A 25616-nucleotide genomic window follows, 5' to 3' on the forward strand; every position below is an offset into this window, starting at 1 on the left:
GTCTCTGGGACACTAGCACTTATTTAAAATTTTAAGCAGCAGATACAGACCAATACCCCCAAAAGGGGAAATTAAGCATTTAGCAGGACAGAGGGAGCTATTGGTTTACTGTTTTTAGTATGAACTCTTTAACACCAGATACTGACAATTTTTTGGTAACGCAGAGTACTTCACTATTAAGTGAAATATACATCACTATCATGCTGGAAGAATTGATACAGAAATGCATTTAGCACAGGACTGAGCAAATCAGATTAGGTTTCAGAAAGACTGAGAAAACATGAAAACAAGTCTGGCATAAACATTCAAGCACAGGAAAAAAAGGCTGTTATACTCTCCTGCCAGCCAATGTTTCTGATTAAAGAGCTTAAGACTTTAATCAAGCTGATGGATACATTTTACATGCAGATAATAGACTTGCTTCTCGATGTCTCCTAACTTTTAAAGGTACACTGCTAGTATTCTACCAGTGCAAAATGTCTAAACCTTACTGTGACAGCTTCTGCTTGTGATTTCCAGTTACACACTATACTCCTCAGTAAGAAGTATTCTCTCTACAACTCATTCAGTCTTGTTGAATGATCGTACAGTACAAAATACTCCAATGCTCTGAACCTTTGAGGTACTAAGCTTTTTAAGAATCAAAAAAGTCACTAGAATATGAGACTGATCAGTACCTCACCAGAAAATATATTGCCTTACATACACTGGCTGCAAATAAGACATTAGCTTATTTTCAGCTTCACTAGTCACAAACATGCAGTATGCACCACTACATCTATTAGTCCAATACATTTGTAAGAAAATTGATAACTTCAAAATAGATGCCATCGGAAAACAAGTGAGTCTTCCTCCCCAGTTTATTAATGCTGGAGTTCTAACAGTATAAAACCACCACATGAAGTTACAATTATAGAAAAATTATTAGCTATGTTCCGGTTATAATCCTCTGTATAAAAAATTTCATCATTTTTGTTAGTATTTCTGGGTAAAAAGAAAATGCTTTTGAATCAAACATCAGAAAAGGATACCATTTTATTTATACATAAAATATAAAAATTTGTGCTATGCATAAATATACACAAACACACAAAGAAGTTGTATCCTTCCTCTCTGAACTCTGTTCAAAGCAAATAAGGACCTAAAAACAACATTTACTGTTACATTGATGAGCTAAGCAGGAGGAGCGCAAATGACACACCGAAGATGCTGTCATTACACATGAAGTCTTCAAATTAGTCTGGAGATTGACAAAAAGGTGGCAAAATACTTAACTGAATAATTTTATTATACATTCTTAATTGACATGAATTGACTTATTTCGCATGGACAAGAAATACAACATTGTTCCTGGTCTGACATGGCAGGAAATGAAGTAGCACTACAAAAGTCAGTTCATTACCATCACGCTAGGACTGGTCAGAAGTGAAAGTAAGTTAAAAAGCAAAAGTTATCTGATAGACCTGAACCTATAATATACAATTCCATCCTCACTAATAAATAACTTCCCTCACTTTTTCCTAACAGACTGAGCACACAACAGTCAGGATGATCTGCATTTGCCTTCATTAACTGATAAGAGTCTTTATTCTCACAATTGCTTTCTTCTGAGTACTCGGTATGGAACACTTGGTCAATTTAAGAACAGTTTCCAAAGATGCAATTATAAGAGAAAGCAAAGGATTCAGTTGCAGAGATGAGAGTTTGTTTTGTACATCCGTTAGATTTATTACATCAAGAACAGGATAACTCAGCTGTAAGCATCCATTTCAAGCAACAAATTTCTCAACTCTGGGAGTAAAATCCAACCACAGTCACTGAAGTAATTCCACAGAATCACAGACCAGTTGAGATTGGAAGTGACTTCTGGAGGCCAATCTGGTCTGAAGCCTCAGCTCAAGCAGGGACACTCAGAGCTTATTGCCCAGGACCATGACCAGATAGCTTCTGAAGATCTCTAGGGAGAATACTTCACAGCCTCTCAGAGCAAGACCTAAGTTGCTCACAGTACTAAGTCACTCACACAGTGAAAAAGTGTTTCCTTCTGTTTCAAAGGAACCAGGACTCACATCTCTCTTTCTGCAGAACAGCTTTCCATCAGGCCTCCAGCCTGTCCTGATGCTCGGAGTTCCTTACCAGTTGCAAGGCTCTGATATTCCACTCATCCATTTCTCCACTCTGTCCAACAGATGAACAGCAGCAGAACCCTCTGATATATCAGTCACTGTTTCCAGTTCTGTATCACCAAACTTCCTGAGGTTATGATCTGCCTCATCATTCAGATTATTAATGAAAGGCTGAGACTGACCTGCCACCTGGACCACTTTCCTGCCCTTCCTGAAGACAGGAGTCATCAGCTTTTCTCCAGGCTTCAGACACTCATACCAGTTACCTAAAGATCAAGTGTAGTCTTGCAAAGACAACAGCCAGCTCCTTCAGCACTCAATCTCCCCATTCTCTGTGACCTGGGATTCCTGAAAGCCAGTCTTGCTATTAAAGAATGAGTCAAAAATGGATATACTTTTCCTGTCCTGTGTAACCAGGTTCCCCACACTGTTCAGGAAAGGGCCTCCATCTTTCCTAGTCTTCTTTTGCCCTCCCAAATTAACCACCCTTGCTTCCACCCTCTGTGTACTTCCTTTTAGTGTTTATATTGTACACATCTCTGAGTTCGACAGGAGCTCCTTGTTCCCCCATGTAGGTATTTTTGCCCAATTTCTCTTTTTGGGTGGACCTCTGCTGAGCTTGGAGGACATTACTCTTGAACATTAAACCAGCTCTTCAGGCCTCTTTTTCCCCTCCATTATCTCATTCCATCGGACTCTTCCAAGAAGAAATCTGAAGAGGCCAAACCCTATACTTCTGAAGTTCAGGCTGAGCATTTGCTTTTCAGTCTTCTCACTGTCCACAAGATCCTTAACTCCACCATCTCAGGGTCACTGCAGCCAAGTGATCTTCACATTTCAGAAAAAAAAAATTCATCCCTGGTGAAAATGAGGTACAGCACACGATTTGAAGGGAAGATACATTGAATGAAATAAGATTAAGTTTTACATGTAAGTTATTTTAAGAATTCAACTGTGGTTTTGAGAAAAGAGAATAATCTTAAGTTTCAGTGTTGTATATAATACAATGGTCTGGATTACTATAATGCATTTCATATTTCAGTGGATTTCAGGAGACGGGAATCCACAAGTTTCATTTCACAGACAACATATTCATATAAACACACATTTGGGTATATTCAGTCTGAATCATCATGACTAATCAAGTAAAATGTGGGTCCATCACATTAATTCTGACTGAAATTAAAATTCTTTCCAAAAAGTCCTCTAAAATTGAGGACAAAAGGTAGAATTCTAAGTGGAAATCTCTTAAGTTAGGAGCTAAATAGAAACTGAAATAGCTGAAAAAGTGCACACAGTAACAACAAAGAATAAGATTACTTAAAGTAAATCTTGAAGAACTGCATATGTCCCCCTGAATTTAAAAAAAAAACAAAACAAAACACACAGGCCTTCTTAAAGAAACTCTCCTCAGTGTCAAAACTCAGAAGTTGTGCAGTTTGACACATGGAAGTCCCACTGTGTTAGAGAATTGTGTTTAGTGCAGCTGGAAAAACTACAAGCAAGAGCCTACAATTTCACTATGAAGTAAAACATGATTTTCTTTATTGAGAAACAGCAAAGATCTTTTGTTCCCATAAAAGGAATCTTTCTACTCATGCCTATCTCTGTACCAGATACTTGCTTCTCACTTACTCTGGAGGCTAATTGAAATACAACCTACAGACATGCCGTGAGTAGGTAATGAAAATAAGTGCAATAAATATACAATTTTTAACAACTCTCATTCTATGTTCATCTTCACAGTTGTACACGAATATGAAATATTTTTCAGTACAAGAAGTACATGCAGTTTCATTCCTATTAGCAAGAAGTTGCTAAAAATAAAAGAAATAAGATTAAACAAACTTAGCCATTCAATGACACTGTTTCACTATCTAGAAGAAAGGGTAAGGCCTTTATTAATAGCACCTGTACCAATCAGACTCATGTGATTTAGACTCCTTATGGCAAAATGTAAGAAAATAACAACAAACAAACAAAAAAAAAACCACCCAAAACACTAAACAGCTGGCATCCCAAGGTACCAATAAGTATGTGGTCTTGGCTTAATCACTAATAAAAGAAATTAGTATTTAATGAATGGAGGCATTAAACACTCTGCACCATTTTAAATAAACAGTATATGGGAATATAAACAATCCCGAAGAAAAAGGAATGCATACAAATTCTCACAATGATGGCTCACAACCATTTTACTTTTAGTCACAAAGCCAAAATAAGAAAGAACTTTACCTAAATAACATGTAACTAAGGAAGAAACATGGGATTTTTCTATAATATATAATATTCTTTAATAATTTTCTTTAAAGCTATTGATTTAAACACTTTTAATACATGCAATCAACACACATTTAAAACACTCATGTAACAGAAGAAGATACAATGCTCTGGGTATTTTTTTAACCTACTTAGTGTATTTTTCACATAAACTTCTAGACAAGGAATTTATTAATAACTACTTATAAGCCAAATGGCCATTATCATGACTTCTTTTAATTTCCAGTGGGTGTCCAGAATATTATTGATAAAGAAGGGCAGAATGCATCTGTTTTCCCAAGTAATGGAAATTTCTTGATAATATATGGGTGTGTTACAGCAATTCTATGCCTTGTCAGTGCTAGCGATATCAAACAGATTGTTTTACATCCTTCCTAGACACACAAGTTGATCAAAACAAGTCCATCTGCCCATAGAAGTATTATTCTTCCACAAACAGTATGAAATTGGGCATGAAGATCAGACCAGGTCTATGCACAGCTTTCCAAGTTAAGCAAGAAATAAAACAATACCACTAGAAGCTGTAGCTGCAGTCACCCCATCGTCCACAAACTAACAGTCCACTTTTTTATTCCCTTTTTTATCTAAAACCTTACTCCCTTTCTATCTAAAACCAGATATGTACAGTCCACACTTATAAACATCACTCCAATAACTGACAATGAACAGAAGTAACACTGACAGCAACTACAAGATCTGTTTCTTCCCCAGTTTATATTTATCACCTTTTGAAGCTGAATTCTACCTGCTAATCTGCAGCAGCAGGCTATCCACACACAGATTAGCCATAAATTAGCAAATTCATTAGTAATGAAGAATTTTCTGGTTTTGAATCCATTTACAGATGCAATTTATAGAAAATCAAAAGCAGTATGGTTTGATCAAACACTACAGTGAAAGTACTGTAGCATAAACCATGCAGAAAGTGCCATGCAGTGCTGTTTACTTGAAAAATCTGTTCCTTAGCAACAGTTGCATATGCCTTTAAACTCCTACTACAACAAAGGAGTTGGCTTTATAATCATAGTTGCTAGGAGAAACAAGTGAACTAGAAAATATAACAAAAAAAGACATGTCTAATACTCCTTGTAACTACAGCTTCACAGAGAAGTAAGTGTGTGCTTGGTTTCCACAGAACCACAGAATTAAAAAGGAAGTGCAAACAGGAGAAAACACACCTTATTTTAGCAGAAAGAGTTGTAATATTACTTCTTTACTAAAAGCTGCAGCTAATAAAACAGTGAAGGCCTTGTGCAATTAACACCAGTAGTAGGGCATGCACCTGTTTCTTTCTACTCTATATTTCTACTAACATTCCCTGCAACAGAAAATACAACCAGCAAAAGCTGGTCTCACTCTCTGTTGTATTGAAAGTTAGGATTTGATGAAGTCTCACCAAATATTTTAAAGAATCTTTTCTACCTCTTTGTTTAGGGAGTAGCATGTATTAATAACTTATCTATGTAATTCAACAGTTAAGAGACTGGGAGCTACGATAAAGCAGAGGATAATGTGCATCCTTTAGCAAATGGCTGTCTTCTACCAAATGGCCCAGAAACTCTACAGATTGAGATTCTAGAGACCCAGCACATCATTCCCCTTTAAAAAAAAAAAAAAAAAAAAAAGACATCACAATTTCCTTTACCTCAAGTAACTACACTTGCAAGAAAACAAAAAAGCCCACAACACAAAACAAAAAAACAGCACTTTCATTTACTCAAAAAAAAACATACAGAACCACAAGGGAAAATCAGAAAGCACATCCCAAAACTTATAAACCCCAATGAGAGCCAAGGACTCCAAGGAGGAATATAGACATAGCTGTTAAAGATACTCCAAGGAAGGCTCTCAAGATATTTAGGTGGTAGGCAGAAGCACAACACACTAAAATAGAATGCAGCAGTTAAAGCAAGTAACAGAAACCGGATGTGTTAAAACTCACTGTCTGACCTCTTCCTTTCCACTGTTCCCCAACAAAGTAGAGCGAGACACAGAACTGGAACAATAAGGTCAAAAAAAAAAGTATTCATGTCTTCTCCTCTGCAACTGCTTTCAGGAAACAACTCCATTACTCAAGCTATTTTTAAATAAAATTAAAAGTAAAGGAGCACTGAAATGAAGGGTCATTCATTAACTGAGTATCAAAATACTTATACAGTGTTCTGCTACAGATGCAGCAATCACTATTTTCCCAAACAGACCAGAGACAAAGAGACTCCAAATATTTCCTTTCTCAGCTTTATAAAAGTCTCCACCAATGATGGTTTGGGAGCTTTGGATCATTTTCTTAATTGCCTTCTTATTTCAGATGATAAAACAGTATCAGTATTTACAGAACAACTTGAAGAGAATTGCTATGCTCAAGAATCTACTTATCGCGATTCAAGTTCCCACAGTGTTGTTACAAAAACTAAAGAAAACACCAAGTACTGTAACTCTAAGCCAACAAGTTCTAGACTTATCTTAAAAGGCTAAAAAACATGATGAGGTTAAAATCCTAGAATACAACACTATATCAAATAAGAAAAAGGGTCGGCAATTCCAGGATCATGTTGCAAAAAAAGACAGTAGCCAAAAGCAAGCAGATTGCTCCAAAAGTAAAATCTCCTACTACCATGGAAACTATAGCTGATTAAAAAAGCACACTGGTACTACTTGACAGTGCAAATTCATAGCAGTAGAATGCTATTTTCAATACAATCACCATTATTAGCCATATAGTATCAGCAGTGAAAACAAGAGCTTGCATGCCATGCTCACAAACATCCACATCAGTGGAGGTGATCCATTGTTTCACAGCTGCTGTGATGGCACTAATGCTAGAAAAACCTTGCCCATGTAGACCATCTTTCATTGGCCTGAACAAATGGAAATCAGAAGGTGCCAAACCTAGACTTTACATTAGAGGAAAGGCCAGCTAAGATTGGTAATGTGCTTCATGGTCTTCAGATGGATGAGGCCTGGTGTTATCATGCTGAAAGAGAAACTTTGTCTTCTCCAGCCTGACTCTGGAAGTGTGAGCCTTCAACTCAGACAGGGTCACAACATAAAAGTCAGACTAGAGCGACTGTCCAGGTTCCATAAAATCCAGAAGGATCATCCTTTTCCTACCCCAAAATTGTACACTGCTTTATCCACCCAGGGTTACATCTTGAACCTCGATAGGAAATTCATATGTAACCATTCCACGGATTGTAGTTTTGACACCAATTCATAGTGGTGACAGCGTATCTCATCACTGGTAACGACACAATCCAGGACATAATCATCTTCAGCTTCATGTTGGGTCAATACATTAAAAAGAAAATTCCGATTGCTCACTTCAAGATAATTGGAATGGGCTCATTAATTAACAAATAAATACACACAACTGCATGTAAAATGCACATGAACAAATCTAAAGGGGAAAATCATATAGTTACCTAGAAGTTACTATTATTTATAACCCACTTCAAAAAATATCTTTTGCGACTACACTCCAAAAGTAATGCCTCCTATTCATTTCCATGGGAGCTACAATAGATACCAAGAGCACGATAGCACTACTTGATAGAGCAAATTTTCAGCTACAAAACATTGTTTTTCATTGCAGTCATCACCATCAGCTGATTCACCCAGATGGGCTGACCAAGAAGCTCTTCATTTCATGGTGACAGTGGTGCACGGTCATCCAGAACATGGATTTTCTTTCACAGCACTGCTGCCACTGCTGAAACATGTCAATACTTATGTCAGTACGTACAGTTATTTCCAGATGGAGGAATTCAATTCCATACCTTTGCTTCACATGTTCTTCTATGTCAAATATCACTTTGTCAGACGTGGTTTGCCATCTGTCGCATGGCAACAGCATGTAATGGAATATTCATCAGGAGGTTCAACTTCTAACTGCCATACCACCAATATTTGCCTCTGACGTCGTTGGCCAATATAATAAAATAGGAAGCATTACTTTTGGAGCAGCCCTCGAATAATATAGGTTCAGTTAACAAACATGCAAAGGGTCTTTGATCTGCCTCCACCAAACTTCATCTGATATTGCAGATCTTCATACTGAGAAAGGGAAACGGAATTATCATTTAAAAAGAGGGTCCTGAACATATCCTACAACACTGAGACATCTCCAAACCATTGATTGTTTCAAATTGTTAAATGGGATTTTTGTTGATAATTCCCTCTCCCCTTTGTCCTCCAAGAGGCAAGTTTCCTCAAGTCTTGATTCTACCTGTAACACAAGTTTAGCACCAGTTGCCAGGTGTACCAACGCTGTTTGGAGCTACAGCTAACAATTCAAATGCGGATGCTATTTTCTTTTTATAGATAATGACTACATATGCCCTGGACCTTACAGGCTCCATTTGAGCATGCTGCATAGTAAGATTATGGTTGGGCTACCATGGAACAAGAAAGAAAGCAAGGCAAGCATCAGGTATCATTTTTCCCTATTCCTTATTTGCCAGGCTTCATGCAGTACTCTGGCACAGCAGAGAGCCATAACAAGACCTCCTCCTGCTACTTACCATTTGCTTATTTTTATGAGATGTACTAAGTGGCAAGTACAAGCGATGAATGACCAATTGGTAAAATGATAAGTTACCTGTGAAGGATGACAGTAAGGAGAGGTTCTTCCAAGGATAACTGCTATTAGCAACAGCACCCCCTCCAAGGATGGGCTTGGGTGCACTCAGCGCGAGACCTACCTTGCTACAAACCCGTCCGTTCATTTTCCCAGGAGTTGCACATCACAGCCCACCTTGGAATTCTCAACACTACTAGCCGTGCAAATACCCGAGTTTCTCCAGGACCGAGAGGCAGAACACAGGCAGCAGCTCGGGGGCCCAACGCTTTGCTCTGGAGCTACAGTATACGTACAGGGGGCTGACGTGCTGTGGGCACGAGGCTGCCCGGCCTCAACGCCACTACCCAGACCCGCCGGACAGGTGTGCCCCGCGGGATGCCCGCGACGTTCTGGGGCTGCTTCCCCTTCTCTCCCCACCCGCCCCAATCCGCGGCCCAACGGCACCAGGCCGCCCCTCAGCGCTGCGCCCCGCGCTCAGATACCTGGCAGCGGCTCAGCTCCTCCGCCAGGCACCGCAGCTCTTCCTCCAGCACAGCCACCCGCGATGCGGCCGCTTCCAGGCGCCCCGCTGCCATCGCCGGCGTCGTTCTGTCAGCCTCTAGCCGGAGATCACAGGCCCCACAGCGGCAGGAAGGGATGCGGAGTGCGCCCGCCCGCTCCTAAGGGAAAGAAGAGAGAAGCGGTGCCGCGAACCGCACGAACGAAAACTTTCCCCTTCGGTTCCACTTACCGCGCGCACGAGCGCCGGAAACCACGGAGAAGGACGCGGCGCAATGACGTCAGCCCAACCGCTACCGCTGCGGAGCGGAGGGGCGCGAGGGCAGGTTTGAATTTGCCCGCCCGAGCGGCGGGGCCGCGCATGCGCCCTCCGTGAGCCTTGCCGAGCGGGGCGGCGAGCCGCCTTCTCTCGCAACGTGCGGGAGCGGGGGTGGCTCCGCCCGGGTGCAGCGCTTTGCCTTGCTCTCCCCTGAGCTGCGGGAGCCCCGAACGTTTTCTCGTGCAGCAATACTATTCAGACGTTTTGTTTCTTTCGGGTGGGTTTAAGACCCTATAATTGGAAATTAATCCTGGAAGAGCTGTCGGATCTTCTGAAATCCGTGGAGATTCGTGATCCTTGAGGTCCCTTCCAACCCTGGCCGTTCTGTGAAATATTTGTGTGTGAGCATCTACGTAAATGTACGTGATCTAAAAACACGGTATGGAGAGTGTGTTGTTTTTTAATAAAGGAGTAAATGATGTTGCCCAAGCAAATGTTGCAATGCTTTCTGTAGTCTGCACAGAAAACAACAGACTCAAAAAAAAAAAAGCTCCGATTTTTTTCCCAAACACGTGAGGAAGGAGGTAGAAACATAAGTTTGGTATAGTTTTCAGTATATAGTTTTATATATATACATATATATATATAGTTTTCAGCCTGGAAGAGCACTGACTCTACTGCATTTCAGCAACATGTGCACTTTGCTGCACTTTGCATGAGGCATGCTTTCCAAACCCATCTGTTACCATTTCTGCACAGGTACCAGAAAAGTTGTTCTGCACAGGTACCAGAAAAGCATGTTGAGCTCTTAAGTCTCTACTTAGATGGTTGAAACAGTAACTATTCAAAATAATTGATTTTACATAATTATTTCTATATAAAACTATTATGAATCTACGTAAAACTGAAAGTATCACCTGTATGTATGCTTCTATGGATACATGTTGCAATCAGCAATTGCCTGATTAATATAATGTCTCTCTGTGGAATATTTTTTTTATTTTTCTTTTCTATTGTTGTTTCTTGCAGATTGTATAACATCAAAATGTCAACGTGTTTATGTTCTTACTCCTTCAATTATTTATCTTTGTACATTAACACATGTTCATTTAAGTGTAATGACCATGCTGCCTTAATTTTAATGTGCTTACGTTTTACTTTTCTGTTTGTTTTGAGGAGTTTAAAATTCATTTTTTTCCCTTAAGTTACCCGGTCACTATTTAATATGTAGTCATCATTTTTTCCACATCCCTGCCTCTTCATGTTTTCCTGATATTTGTATCGTTGTCTTATTGCCCATAAGTTCTCTATTACACGTGGGCAACAAGAAGCCAGCCTTACTTACAGAAGAATATACTTGGTTTAGCTGCTAAACAACTATAATGACTAAGTAGGATTTTAAAACATTTTCCAAGTACAAGGTCATTTAAAGGTTGCTGAAAAGATTCAAGCACTAGAGCTTGACATAGCACAAAACAGTAGACCACAATTCACATGCCTCTGTAATTTAGAAGTGGAAGTTTACGCATATTCCTTAGTGTAAACACAACATATTGCCACATTGAGTACACAACCAACACTTTTCCATAGCCAGATACTGATTTTATAGACATTGTTTTTGTATAGAGTTAGATCATCTTCAGATTTATCTGTCGTTTCATAAGCTTGGCTCTCTATGAAGTTTCTAGCTATTAAGCTGAAGAGCTTTCAAGATAATTATTAGAATATTTTGTTTAAAGACCTTACTATGTGCACTCGACAAGCTTGGATGAATAGGGAGACCTCGCCTTATCTTGGAGCATTTTGTACATCTCATTTCTCCTAAATCTTACTGTTTTGGAACACCTGCAATTACAGCTATCAGATACATGACAACGTTAGGCAAAATTCTTCCAAGCCTAAGTTCCTCCCTTTGGATTGCATTTTTTTCTAATGAAGAAACCATTTAGTTTGAACAGGCTCAACACATCAAATTTTCCTTGAATGTGATTGTTGAGTAAACATGCAATTTTTAGTGGCTTTCCCAGTTGCAGAAGGTCCATTAATAAATATAGTTGTATTACATGATCTAAATCCGGTAGGTATGGCTTTTGTCACTTAAAGAGTTCGTGAAAGAATGCAAATAAAAATGTTCCCCTAGTTATTTTTTGACAGGAAATAATTTGGTACGGTATTTTTGTTTCTTTGTTTTACAGATAGGAAATTCCATGCCTTAATTTGAAGTATGTTCATATAACAAACACACTGCAATTACTCCTGAACATGTAATTTCTTTTTTTTTTTCTTTCTGTTTGCCAGTTTGCTTTCTTTACCTGAATGTGAAGAAAATCATTATTGTGGCATCCTCTAGTACTGCATTATTAGAATTCAAGAAACATAAGTACATAACAGAGCATTCATATCTTGTTTTAAAGAAAAGGTGTCATTACTGTTCTGATTTTAATCAAAAGTATTAACATTTTCTACTACTGAATTTGCATATCTCCTAACAGACAACTGTAACTCATCACCAGTTTGACAGTAAAAAGCATTATCAAAGAGGTCCTCTCTGTAAACTGATTTTCTGCTGCAGTAAGCAAGAGAAGCCAAAGTTGCTGAAATTACTTCTGATAGGTTTTGGCAATGTCTTCAATATTTTAGTAATTTATGTTTCTAAAGAATGTATTGCAGCATTGGAAATACGTTAGATCAGGCTCAAAAAGTGGGCCCATAAGTACCTAATGAACAAGACTGAGTGTAGGGTGTTGCACCAGGGACAGGGGAATCCCTGATATGTTTCCAGGCTGGGAAAACTCCTTGAGAGCAGCCCTGCGGAGGAGGATTTGGGGTCTTGGTGGATAAAAACTGGACATGAGCCAGCAATGTGCTCTTGCAGCCCCAAAGACTGACAGTATCCTGAGCTGCATGAAAAGAGGGGTAGCCAGGACAGAGGGGCATTTGATTGCCTGCCTCTACTCTACCCACGTAAGGACACATCTGGAATACTGTGTCCAGGCCTGGTGCCCCCAGCCTAGAAAGAGCGTGGACCTATTGGAGCCGGTCCAGAGCATGGCCACTAAGATATCAATGAGCTGGAACACCTCTCCTTCTCCTATGAAAAAAAGTTGAAGGAGTTGGGCTTGCGTTTGGAGTTTATGTTCTCCAGAGTTACCACTTCGTTTTGCCCAAGAACTAGCACTTGTCTAGCACTACATCAGAAGACAGTCTTCCACTTAGCTCGGCAACCAGAAAGCTTGCAGTTTCCCACTGCTCTTCAAATTTGGTCTTAGACTGTGGTACTGCATTCTTGAAAGCAACAGACAGAAGACTGTAACTTGCGCTGGGGCACGTCATTGGAGCAAAGCAGTAAGGAAGCAGTTCACAGTGTCCTGGATGTGGGGATGAAATGTGCCCCACCCCACAGCACCTGCCAGCTACCAGAGGCCTAGCGGGAGGAACTGACAGCTGGAGGTAATTAAGAGGAGGAAGCAGATCTCAGAGTTTGGCTGTTCTGGTAGAGGGAGATGGAGTTTGTGTTGCAGTAAGATGAGGAGGTGGGTTTAGCTGAGTCTTGGGATTTGACTGTCTCACTGTTAATGTGATTCTTAAGAAAATCAAGCCTGAGGAATGAGTGGAGTTTTGACCTTGTATGGGTTGTCGTAGACTAACTCTGAGAGTCACCTGGTTATGGAAGGGGTGCATGGAAAATGGAAAGCAGAGTTCCATCACTCTGACAGAGGGTGTGAAGAGTACATGGCCACCCAGGCACAAAGAGTGAGATATGATACCCTTCATAACCCAAGGAGTGGTTGCTGGAAGGGACAGCGTAGTCCGTGACCACCCATGTGGTGTGTATACAGGACATGGATGAGACTCTCCCTAACCCTTGGGATGGCAGCTGGGAACATACACCTACACTTCCTTGCTCTTACTAGCCCATTGCTTTCATGCATATGAGCTGCAGGCTTATGAAAGAGCCTCATAGTTGACCCCTTTTGAATGTTAAAGATCAGTTTTGTAATCATTTGTCACTTTTAATGTATTCTGGTGAGCAGTGAACTGGAAGATGCTAACTTTTTTTCAAGTAGTTAAATAAGAACTCTTAAATAAGAATTTTAGCTTTGATTTTAAAATTGTTGCATTTTAAATTTCTACAATTTTGAAATAACAGAATCTCCAACAGCACTACAGCATCAGATCTTTAATGTAAAGATCTGAGCCAAGCTGCTAAGTTCACTTAATTATAGACTACCTCCTTTTGAATAGTGAAGAGGTTAGGTTGTAGTCAGGTTCTAAGTCATTCACCCAAGAGTGAACAGCAGTAGCTTTGATAAAGCTACATTTATAAAATAGAACAAAAATCAGTAACCAGCAATGTTTTTTCTCAGAAGAGAGACAAGGCCTACGATTTTCAGGTCTTTGTTTAACAATTCATACCATCTTAAAAAAAAAAAAAAAAAAAAAAAAAAAAGACCTTAAGAAAACAAAAACAAATTGGAACAAAGTGTGAGCACTGTCAGTTTTGTTAAAAAACATCGGCAGAAATTAAAATATTTCCTTTAGTTTTATCAATCTACTTACATTACTATTCTTTGCCATGTACTAGCATTTTAAGAAAATATATTTGCTCCCAGTCTAAGATAAGTTTTTTTGGACACTTCAGTAAAATATCCTTTTCGCCTCAGCTTTCCTGCTGAATTTCTCTACTTCGAATTCTAAGCAGAACATATTTGTGTTTGCCTCAGTTGACCAGATTTAAGTAACAGTTATTTACTATCACGCAAGCTGACAATTCAGAAACTTCTTCAGATGAACAAGCGAAATATTATTTTTATTATCTGTATGCACTGTAGTAGTAGCTCAGAGTTACTGGGAGGCCACTTTGTGCTGCAGTATTTCAGCTGCTAACACTGTTCCCAAACGCAGTGTTTGCTATAAATTCCCAGCCCAAGGGAGTACCAAACAGATACTGCACATTGCATTCTAGGGTGGTACTGCAGAGTCAGCCCAGCATGAACTCTTCTTGCAGCCTGAGCTCCATCATCACAGTGGGACTCAACTGATTCAATCCAGTGAGATAGAGCTTGTGTATTTTGGCAGCCATGCAGAGTTACAGCTTTGAACTTTCCTTTCCTACTGTGGTTGAGTTTAGAGTAACAAAGTTAGACTCTGTGCCTGTTGATTTAAGATTTTAGACACTTTTTACCGAACTTACTTTAAAGACAGAAAATATTTGAGAATAAATACTACATAAGTACCTGTATTATTAGATAAAAAGAAGTGTTATGAATACAGTGCAGATCACAAAGTAAAATTCTTTTGGATGAATTCAGAATTAAAAGATAACCATACAGAAATAAATATATTTAAATATTGAATTTCTGTAAATGTGATTGAATGTTTCTGTAGATTTCTCCCAGCAAGTCACAAGATAAGAATCAATTTAAATGCATAAAAGAAGTTTAATTAAGTTCTGAAATCAGACAGTAGATGTTGAAAATAAAGATTTTTATGCTTATTCATTTGTGAAATGGACATATCATACGGTCAGATCATATTTAGCTTTTGCAAAAGCAAGTAAGAATAGAATTCTTTATACAGTTTATTTTTAATTCTCTTATGAAGGTAAATAACATTCTGTTAGAGCTGTTTGCCAAAAATTAGTATATTCCATTAGGTTGTTTTGTTTTTTTTTTTTCATAAAATGAAATTTAATAATTGCCAGTTCTACCAATTTTACTGCAAGGTCAGTGTTATTATTTTCCTTAATAGTTCTTTGATTCCATAAGAATTTCTGAATTGTTCCTTCTTTTGCTTTTAGCACATCAATCTTTTGCAGCTGTATAGAAATATGACTTGTGTAAGGTCTGAGATCTGAAAAAAATGTGTTTTGAGCATTTATTATAGATAGCAATAGATATCTCTTGTAAACAACAGCAGTACACAAAATGTTAATGTGGTTTCACTATTCAGACAGCTAAAGAAAGATGCCAATGAAAATTAGAAGAAATACGAAGGAACTCAGAGTTCTTCCTCCATTAATTGCTGTTAGAACTCTTATCGTATAAACTATATGATATAGTGAAGTTATGAAAAATAAAAGAAAATGTGTTGCTGAGACAGCAGTTTTGTTAGATCCTAAGTGGAATTACCCTATCTTTACTCTGGGAATGAGATACAGGTATAAGACCGAACAGACTATATGTGTAATATCATCTTGCAAACTAACTCTGTTTTTTCTTTATTCATAGTTAAGGCTTTGTATTTTTAGTGTCAGGTTGTCATCTGTCTCCTTTGAGCAATCTTACATCCTGACCACACAGATCCTGACCTCATGTTGTGTTTTAGAAGTATGCTCAATGTGATCCTTGAGTTGCTCTCATCTTCTGCATGTGCTTTCTGGCAGTATTTCATTATCCAGTAAATACCAGGCTACATTCAGTCCTTTATCGCCACTAGGAAGTCATTTCTCAGAATCCAAGGCACCAATGCACAGAGTTGATTTAAATGTTTGTGTTTTCACAAACAGTTTCAGGATAATCTGGCAGCAGCAGTTTCACACATCATCTTGACAAATCTTATGTGGGAATAGGAACTCCTAAGTGAGCAGAGGACAAGCAACTGAAGACGGTATCTTCTTAAAATGTAGCATTATTTGCTATATGAGGACAGTTTCATACTCTCTAGAAATATGCAAGAATATAACTTAGATTCTGTGAATTTCTGACATCTATGTGTATAAGTTTAGTAGATACAGGGAATCATCATCTTGCATATCTGAAAAATGTGCCATGTTTAGTGCTAACTTTATTGTCTGTACTTTGCACTATTTGGCAGTTCTTCCAAATGCCTTGATTTGCTAGTGCAAATTTGGGAAGTTTGGTGCTCATGCCTCAGCTATGCCTTGCTCAGACACCATTTTGAACATTTTTGTGGGCACTAGTAAGACAAAAGTCTGCCATTTCAAAACAACCTCCTTTATGCCGAAACCTCTTGGTATCAGAATAGATAGAGAAAATGTAACATAACATATAAGGATCACTCAGTCTGGTGTAAATACTTACCCAATCACATAATATTTATGAGTGGGTGTTTCTGACCTCATGTTTCACCAAAAAGAATGAACTTCTATTATTTGGGACTAATATCACTCTTGTGCTACCCTGACTGTCATTAGCAAGCAAATACTTCTCAGTCATTGTCCTTTTGCACTACTGTGACCTTTATTTTTGGAAATATTTTACCAGATATTAAATGTATATAGCTAATAATCTGTGAAGTAGTAGGAGAAATGAGGAGGCCTATGCTTGACCCAGTAATCTGAGGCACAAGACACAACGTAACAGTGCTTCAATGCCTGGAGGACACCAGTGGGAGAAAAGTTTGAAGGACAATTGTTATTCAAGGAAATTTCGCTCAAAGCCAATAGTTTATCCCAGTGGTTAAAAAAACTGTGTGAATACAGGTTTGTTGTTGTTGTTGTTTGTTTGTTTTTAAAACATAAAAAATAAATCATAATGAGAGTTAGAAAAGGTATACTGTGCCTGGATACAGAAGAAAATTTAGAATATAGAAGACAATTAGTGGTATCCCTGACTAACTCAAAAACTGGTATCCTGTCTGGTCCAGTTATTGAGAGGACATAATTTGCTTTTCCTTTGTACCACTTCAGTAGATTTCCTACTGAATAATACTTTTGTGTAAATGCTGTTTTAAAGTTTCTTCAGGTGAAAATTCCATTTACACAGATCACACATATGTATAGGGTAATATACAGAGGAATGCTGCTTATAGAAGCACTGTTAGATGTTTATAGTATATTCCAGTAGCCAAAGTAATAAAAAACTGTGTATTTCATTGTTACATTCACATGAAAGTTCATGTAAATATTCAACCCCTAAATCACTTAATAAATGAAAATTCTCAATCTACCCATCCTCACCAGCATTCAGTGTAGACAAAAAAAAAAAAAAAATTGCAAGAGCTTAAGAGAAGGTAAATTCACTTCCTTCATTACTGCTTTGATGTTTAAATTGTTGTACTTGTGTAAGTAATATCAGTTGCATAAATTCTGATCTTGGACTCATTTCTAGTCAGTATTTAGTATGATTTACAACACTACATAATAGCACACCCACTACTTTCATACTCATTTTCTTTGTGTGGCTAACAGAACTTCAGCGAAGTGTTTCAGCTCTTTGGTACAGTTTAATTTTATTCTGAAATTTGTCAATTCCCATATTAGCCCTGCCCTTGATTCCTCTTCTGTTCATCAGTCCATTTCACTCTAAGCAGAAGAAACTCATTAGTCTCTATTTACTTCTAAGCAATCTTGGAAGTAATTATTTATTGTTTTTATGTTAAAAGGATCTGTAGCCAAGCCTGATGGGACATTAAACCTCGAGAGAAAAGTTACACCATTCTTTATTTCCTTCCTACTGGCATACTGACAACATATTCCTTGCAACCCCTATCTTCATTATTTTTGCTTTCCTTTCCTGAAAAGTGTTGTACAAATTAGAAACATGCTGTTTCTAATCTTGATTCTTCTTTATTACTTCCTTTTGCTTGTTTCTTCGTCATGATCAGCAATGTAAGTAACATGCCTTGTTTTTTCTCTCTTTTTTTTTTTTTCCTTTAAATGTCTCCTGACAGCCCTGTAGTTATGTTGCTAAATGAACCATAGTTGAGCCTCCATGCCCTCTTATCCAGCAGCATCTCATTTCTTCTCTAGGACAAGGTTATTTCCATGCCCAAGTCTTTTCACTCACAGTCTTAGGCACTCTTTCTATACAGTCTATGTATTACATATTCCAGGCTTTAGAGGGCACGAGCTACTGTGCAAAGCCTTTCAGACAGAATATTTCTCAAATGTTTTATTTCAAGACTTGGCACATACCTAATATAGACAAGGACTTCCCACGTATTAGCACTTACCCATCCCTTTTACACAATCATCTGTTTGTTGGCAGTAGAACCATCCCTGCCTATTTCTTTTTGCTTCATGACTCCTCTTCAGCCATCATGTGGGGAAGGGGCACTGCTTTTCTTCCCAGATATCTCTCTATGAGTTTCACAGGAGCCTAAGATAAACACAGAGAGCTCAGCATCCCCTGCTCAATGCAACAAACAAGTGGAAGCTGTCTTTTTGGAGGACGGAGAAAGCATGAGAAGACCTGTCCTCTTCAGAGAAATTATCCAAGAAAAGCTGTGAAACTGTCACCTTCACTACTGACATCTTGGCCAGCTTTTCTAGTTTTTGTTTGTTTGTTTGTTATGAAAAAAAATGATACTACAATTATAATTACCTGGCTAATGAGTGGACTATGATGCTGATACCATTCTCAGAATTGAATTTTCCTTTAAATCCAGATGGCAGAATGATGGCTGGATGCATTTTTAAGCCAATTCATGCTGGCTAACAGCCTAAGCTGAAGTCTCATGCAAAGTCCCAGCACAAAAGCTAGATGTAATATACACTTGGACCAGGCTCTGAACAACCTGATGTAGCTGTAGATGTCTCTGTTCATTGCAGGGGAGTTGGACTAGATGACCATTAAAGATCCAAAAAATTAAAAATTTTGGGTACCCCTTGTATGAATGTTTACAAAAATGAGCCAGTGAGTGCCAGTATGGAGTAGTCAAGCTCATGAAACCAAAAGAGATCAAAAAAGGTTAATGACAAGCTGTCCTCTATTTTTGTTATGAAGCCTTATTTTTTGTCATCTTCAGTTATGTATCAATTTGAAGCATATCCCAAAATGGATCTTCTCTATATATCAGCAGCTTTGGAAAAAGAGGTGTGTCCTTGATCCTTTTGTTGATTGGCAAGAAAGAGTGTAAATGCTCTCAACAAGTAGCTTTTGTTCCCTTATGTCTTACAGTATCCTGTGGTCCATTGATAAAACAAAGTTTGTGCACAGTGTTAAGGGTGTCAGTGCTATCACCACTGTCCAGTATGTTAAGAAATTACTACCAGACCTTTTTGAGGGGCCAAAATATTGCATTTGTCTCTATAGCTCTGTATGTGTGCAGCAAACCCAATGTGTCAAATGTAAACCCGTCCATGCTTTGTTGCATTCAAATTAGGCAAACATTGCAAGCTCTGTGAAATAGATCTGAACACGTTTGTATAACCTGAGCGTTAAATATGCAGAATTGTTAAGCGCATAAGCCACGCAGTGAATCAGTATCCTTCAAACTGGCATCCCAGCATATACAGGCAGCACAGATAGTCATCATAGTGTAGCATAAATTGGTAGGCTGCTTTGTACTATTTGATGTAAGAGAATTTTTCTTCTTGCTCAACTATGAAAATAAAAAGTAATAAATTTTACTCAATTTTGTAATTGCTATTATCAGGAAATTTACAATTTTCACAGTAATACAAACAAATCTTTTAAGATGTAAACCAAGATTATAAAAGAGAAGAGCAGCTACCCAATAGCAAGGAATATAAATAGAGACATAGCAACTTAGCAGATGTAAGATCTCAGTTTATTTAATCAGACTTTGTACAGCTTTCCAAACCCTAGAAAGAGAAACAAACAAAAAAACACACTGCAAATTCCAAAAGGAAAGCATGAAAACAACATGTTCTTTAACAACTCCTGGTTAATTAAATATTTTGCTGCCTTTGTCTTAAATTTCTGTAATAGTTACACTACCAAAGCTGGCTCATTGTTAACCCATATATTTAAAGATAGCTAATGGTGCACTTTCAGCTATCAATAGATTATTTTTGTTATTAACTGATACCACAAACATTGTGGTTTCTAGAAAATGAAAAGGAGCCAAAACAGTACAGTAAACCCTTTATAAGGAAACAAGACTTTAATAATGACATTAAGGTTCTTAGTGATATTTCTGCACCATTCATGACTTACTGTGCAGTCCCTAAAACAAGCTGTATTTGTCAATAACAGTCAGACTCTAAAGATAATTTGAGACAGATAATTAAAGTAATGTAATGAGACAGATGTATGTGAACCATCTGTAAGCTAACAAAGCATTCAGTTATGTCAGATGGCTGTAACCTGCAATATTCAACAAATTTTGAAATTTTATTGTGTAAGACGAAAAATAATGACCCAGAATGCAGATTTGAGTTACAAATTTGGAAGAACGTATGTCTGAAACATAGTGCTAGTACAGTATTTGTGTCAATGGAAGTAGCAATAGTCGGAGCAGTAGAAGCATTAGTAGTATTATTGCCTCTTTGAATATTGATGGATGGGAAGAAATACATGTTTCTGTGTGCATTTAGCAAAAACACACTGAAGATTCAAAGACCAAAGAGGGCAGCTGAAGATGAAAATGATTTGTTTATTTTTGTTTCTGCTTTTTTTTTTTTTCCCCCAGGAATCCACTCAGCATTGTTTCTTTTCCCTGCAGTACTTCATGGGTCACAGAACAGGGGGAATATGAGTGATCTTGAAATGACAGACACTCTTCAAATCAGCACTATTTTCCAATCAAGGGTTGGTTTTCCCTCAGCCTTGTATTTTAAATAAGCAGTCTAAGTAAACATTTAGACACAATCACATTAAATATAAAATGCTGCACAGTCTAAATGGTAAAGTGTTGTGATCATTCTTAAAGCTGCAAATATTGGCATGGTACAAAAGGAGTAGAAAATTGTACTCTAGACCTGAAAATACATACATCTTTTGTGAAAATTAATTCTGTAGTTCTCAGAAAGAGAAATAACACTGATAAGATCACTTTGTTGTTGGACTTTCTTTTTGTCTTCAAATGAATGTTTAATTTCTGGCTCAATGTTTTGAAGCCACTATGCTACCACTGTTAAAATCTGCAGAAGGGTGAGGTCAGGAAAGAATTTTCCAGCTTTTCTAATTTTTCTCTAGTTTTAATGTTTCTCTTATGCACTTATTTTTCAGTCTTGGTTACACAGATGACAGCATTTGTAATCATACGCTTGTTTGAGAACTCAGTTATCTAAACTGATCAGTTCACTGGGACATTATAGGAAAAAAAAAAGTCATTTGTACTTTTTTCTTTGTTTCTTCAGCTACAAATCTTTACAATAACTAAAAAATAATGCCATTTTCTATGTACATACAGTAAGCAATCCCTATTAATTTCAAAGACTAAACTAAATACCGAAAAACAAGCTCCATTCAACTAGTATCTTGGATAATCATATTAAAGCAGCACATAGATTTTTCTCACAGTACATTTTTGTGGTTTTTTCAACGCAACTGCATTTGCTGCCACATATGTGAATGGGTGCACTTAGTGTTGTACTACATTACCACATCAAAATAAGTCATTTGTGCCATGAAGCTTATGAAAGTGAAGGAAAAGACTGCATGGCTTTTACTGGATTCTTTAAATTATGTCTTCTTTTGCTTTTTGTTTGTACAAGCCACACAGCTGAAGGTTCACCCTTTTTTCTCTCCAGAGAAAATAGCAGGAGACAGGTATGTCCCCATTGCTGCCTAAGCACTGCAATTGTTCCAGTTCAGCCTTGCTTCGTGTCTTTGTTTCAGTTGGGGTGGAATTGTTTTCTTCAGTGTCTGGTATGATGTTATGTTTTGGCTCTAAGAGGAAAACTATGTTGATAACACCAACATTTATAGTTTGTGCTAAGCAGTGTTAAACACAATCAAGGCCATTTCACTTCCTAGTGAAGTGCCCAAGGAGCTGGGAGGGAAAAGAATAGGACGGCTCAGTTATACTGTCCAAAGGGATATTTCATACCATATGACATCAAGAGGAACGAGTTTTGAAGGGAGTGGGAGTTCATCTCTCTCTTCTGATGCTCAGGGGACTAGCTGGGCATTGGTTGGGGGCTGGTGAGGAATGCTTCTGCATCATTTCTTATACACGTTCATATAAATATATATATAAATATACATATATATATTGTCATATATAAAAATATACATATATATATATATTGTCATACCTATTATCTTTTTCCTTTTATCTATCTTAGTAAATAATTTTATCTCGACCCACGAGTTCTACTTTGTTTTTTTTATTTGTCTCCCCATCCCATTGGGAAGGGGAGGAAGTGAGCGAACACCTGTGTGGTGCTCAGCCCCCTGATAAACCACAGCACTTTGACAACAGCAGTAGATTGTATTTGACAAATAGCAGTTTGGGTTTTTTTCTTACCCAGATCACCAGTAAAATCTTATTAAGTGAACTATTTCTGGTCATACCTTTCTACTCACAGTGAAACAAAAAAATCTGCATTCCTCATGGGAATTTTGAAGTTACTTTTCTTGTATTTAGCCAAAAGCAGAGGATTGGTTGAGACAGCATCTTACTGTAATATAGGAATTTCTAATACTGTTAATTTCTACCTTACTGTTTATTTGTTTGTTTTGTTTCTGTTTAATTAATGGATGTTGGATGCTATTTTAAGTTCCTATTGTGTATTGGCCTAGTCATGGGAATAGAATCTGTGTTTCTTCTCTTTTGCTCTGTATCAACTGGTTAAGAGGAATTGGAAAGAGCTGAACACTGCTCAGTAGAAGCCGTACAGACAAAGCAGCACTTAATTAAGAACAGACTGAAATATCCAAGCAGAGCTTAGGAAAAGATAGAACATCTGATTACTGTATGGGAGGGAATAACTCTCTAGTATTCCCAGACATCAATAACATAGTAGGTTCATTTTTCTCTTACATATATGATCTTCTGAATGTGCATCTAGTTGCAATACGCTCAGAGATTAAAACGGAGCGTTCCTGTCCAGTTCATTGCACAAGAGTGTGGAAACCTACCCTTCTTTGAGTTAAAATCATTAGCCACACAGTCCTGTCTCTACTCAAGCAAAAATCTTTTACATAACCATACCTGTCAATACTCTACGCTACACAATATTTTTTGAACAAGAAATCTTAGAATTCTCCAGTTATGTTTCCACTTCCGAAACCTAAATATAGTTCTTTTTTGAGTTTTGATTATTCCAAGACTGAAAAGACTAATAAAATCAGATATTCCAAGATAAACATCAAAAAGAATTAAAGTGGTCAGAAAGGAAATTCCTATTGATATCCATTAGTACATCCTAAAAAAAAATTAAAGATCTTGAATATTACAGATCAAATGTGACATTCACATCATGCCGTAACTCCCTCAGTTCTATTGTAACTTCATGTTTTCAGCTGAACTGTGAGGAATTGAATTTTTCCTCTATTGCAAGAGGCCATGCTGTATTTTTTCTCCTCATAATACAGCTTTTTACTAGCAGAAAGATGAAAGGGGGACAAACTAATACTGCAAATAGAACTAAGAATTAGCAGAAAATAGGAACTGTAGAATCTAGAGCATGGATGTCCAAACTTTTGGCTGGCATGAGACAAACAGTGTGAAGAGGAATTGTCCTGGGCCATATTTAAAATATATAATATTTTTAATGTATGTAAGTAACAAAACTTCTTTATTTTTTAAATATTTTTTATTAAAATATAAAAACAAGAAGGAAACCAAAATGTAAAACTAGTAGGATATTTGGCATTACTTTTGTTAAACATCAGTTGTCTGCTTTGATGGAGGTGGCTGCAATTCTTACTGATTTCCCAAGGTTCTCATCAGAGATTTTTGATCTAATTTTACCCTTCTTGTGTTTCATCCTTGAAAAGAGTTGTTCATAAATTTATATATTACCAAAAAAAAAAAAAAAAAAGATACACGTAAGGCAAGACAGTGAAGCAAGGAATGTCTTTCTCCGGTAAGAGAGGTCTTGAGAAGTCTGATAAAGAGACATGATCAGATTTTTGAGTTGAATATCTGATTGCAAATACAATTCATTTAAAAATTTGCAGATAATCTGTGTTGAGTGAAAATGAAGCCATAAATTTACCAAAAAACTTATTTTAAAAGTCCTTCATCAAAATGAAAAAGCATGGCTGCGTATTTTCCATGGTTTACAGGACTGTGTTTAGCTAACCTATCTAAATGCATACAATTATTTCCCATAACTTGAGCTTGCCATAAACTGTTTTATTTTCAGCACTAAATTATAGAAGTTGGTTTTCACCTTGAAGACACATTTAATTCATTTAAATGAGCAGTCAAATCCATCAGAAATTTGTATTGCAAATTATTTTATACTTTTTGTGAGCTTTTTGAAACACTGAATATTACAGAATTTGTCAGCATTACACAGATATTCTGGATATTTATTCCACAGTGACCATGTTAACTTATTATTTTACGGAATAACACAATCCCAAGTTTAATAGTTAAATAAGAAAGCTTATATGCTTAATAACCAAAACCGTGTTTTCACAGGCACACACACATGTGTAGGCTGATATATTACCATGGGTAGTCACTGTTGTATTCTCCAAGTAGCACAAGTGCGTGCAATGTGTAACACGCATGAGTTTCAGTTCAACTGATCGCATTACTAGCTGTCCATGGCCACACACAGCCCATGGCCACTGGTTGGACATGCCTGATCTAGAGACAAAAAACACTAGATGAAGTCTGAAGAAGGGACAGAGCACAAAACTTGAATAATGGGCCAATGAGAATAACAAAAGCTACCTGATATATGATACTGTATAAATTTCCCTTGTTTTGGATCTACTTATCTCACAGGGAAAACCTCTCCCTTACAGTATAAGAATTGTATTTTTGTGTTTATTTATTTATTATTATGTATATTTATTACATAAAATTTGTATTTTCGTTTTTTTAAGTTTTTCTAAACCTGAGTAGGCTCTTCAGCAACACATTTTGTAAGCATTATAGTTCACTGTGGAAAGTTTCTAGATATAAGTATCCAGATTCCATCTACTTAGAACTCCAGAGTAGTGCTCAATACCTCATAAACCACTGCTTAAGAAATACCTTTCCTACAGTTTCTCTTACACTGCATGCCTTCGGGGTCATCTGATCAATAAAACAAGCA

General features: G+C 37.4%; 1 protein-coding gene across 1 annotated transcript in view; it reads right to left on the bottom strand.

Moving 5' to 3' along the window:
- The window catches only part of CNTLN (centlein), a gene marked incomplete at both ends in the record, with an annotated part of 184813 nt that extends 175253 nt beyond the window's left edge, over positions 1-9560 (bottom strand). The window contains one exon of the mRNA XM_079548565.1: positions 9468-9560. Within this exon, the coding sequence (XP_079404691.1) occupies positions 9468-9560 (93 nt within the window). The remainder of the gene's footprint in view (positions 1-9467) is intronic.
- Positions 9561-25616: the final 16056 nt, after the last annotated feature.

This window comes from Tetrao urogallus (assembly GCF_951394365.1).
Source record: "Tetrao urogallus genome assembly, chromosome: Z".
NCBI lineage: Eukaryota > Metazoa > Chordata > Aves > Galliformes > Phasianidae > Tetrao > Tetrao urogallus.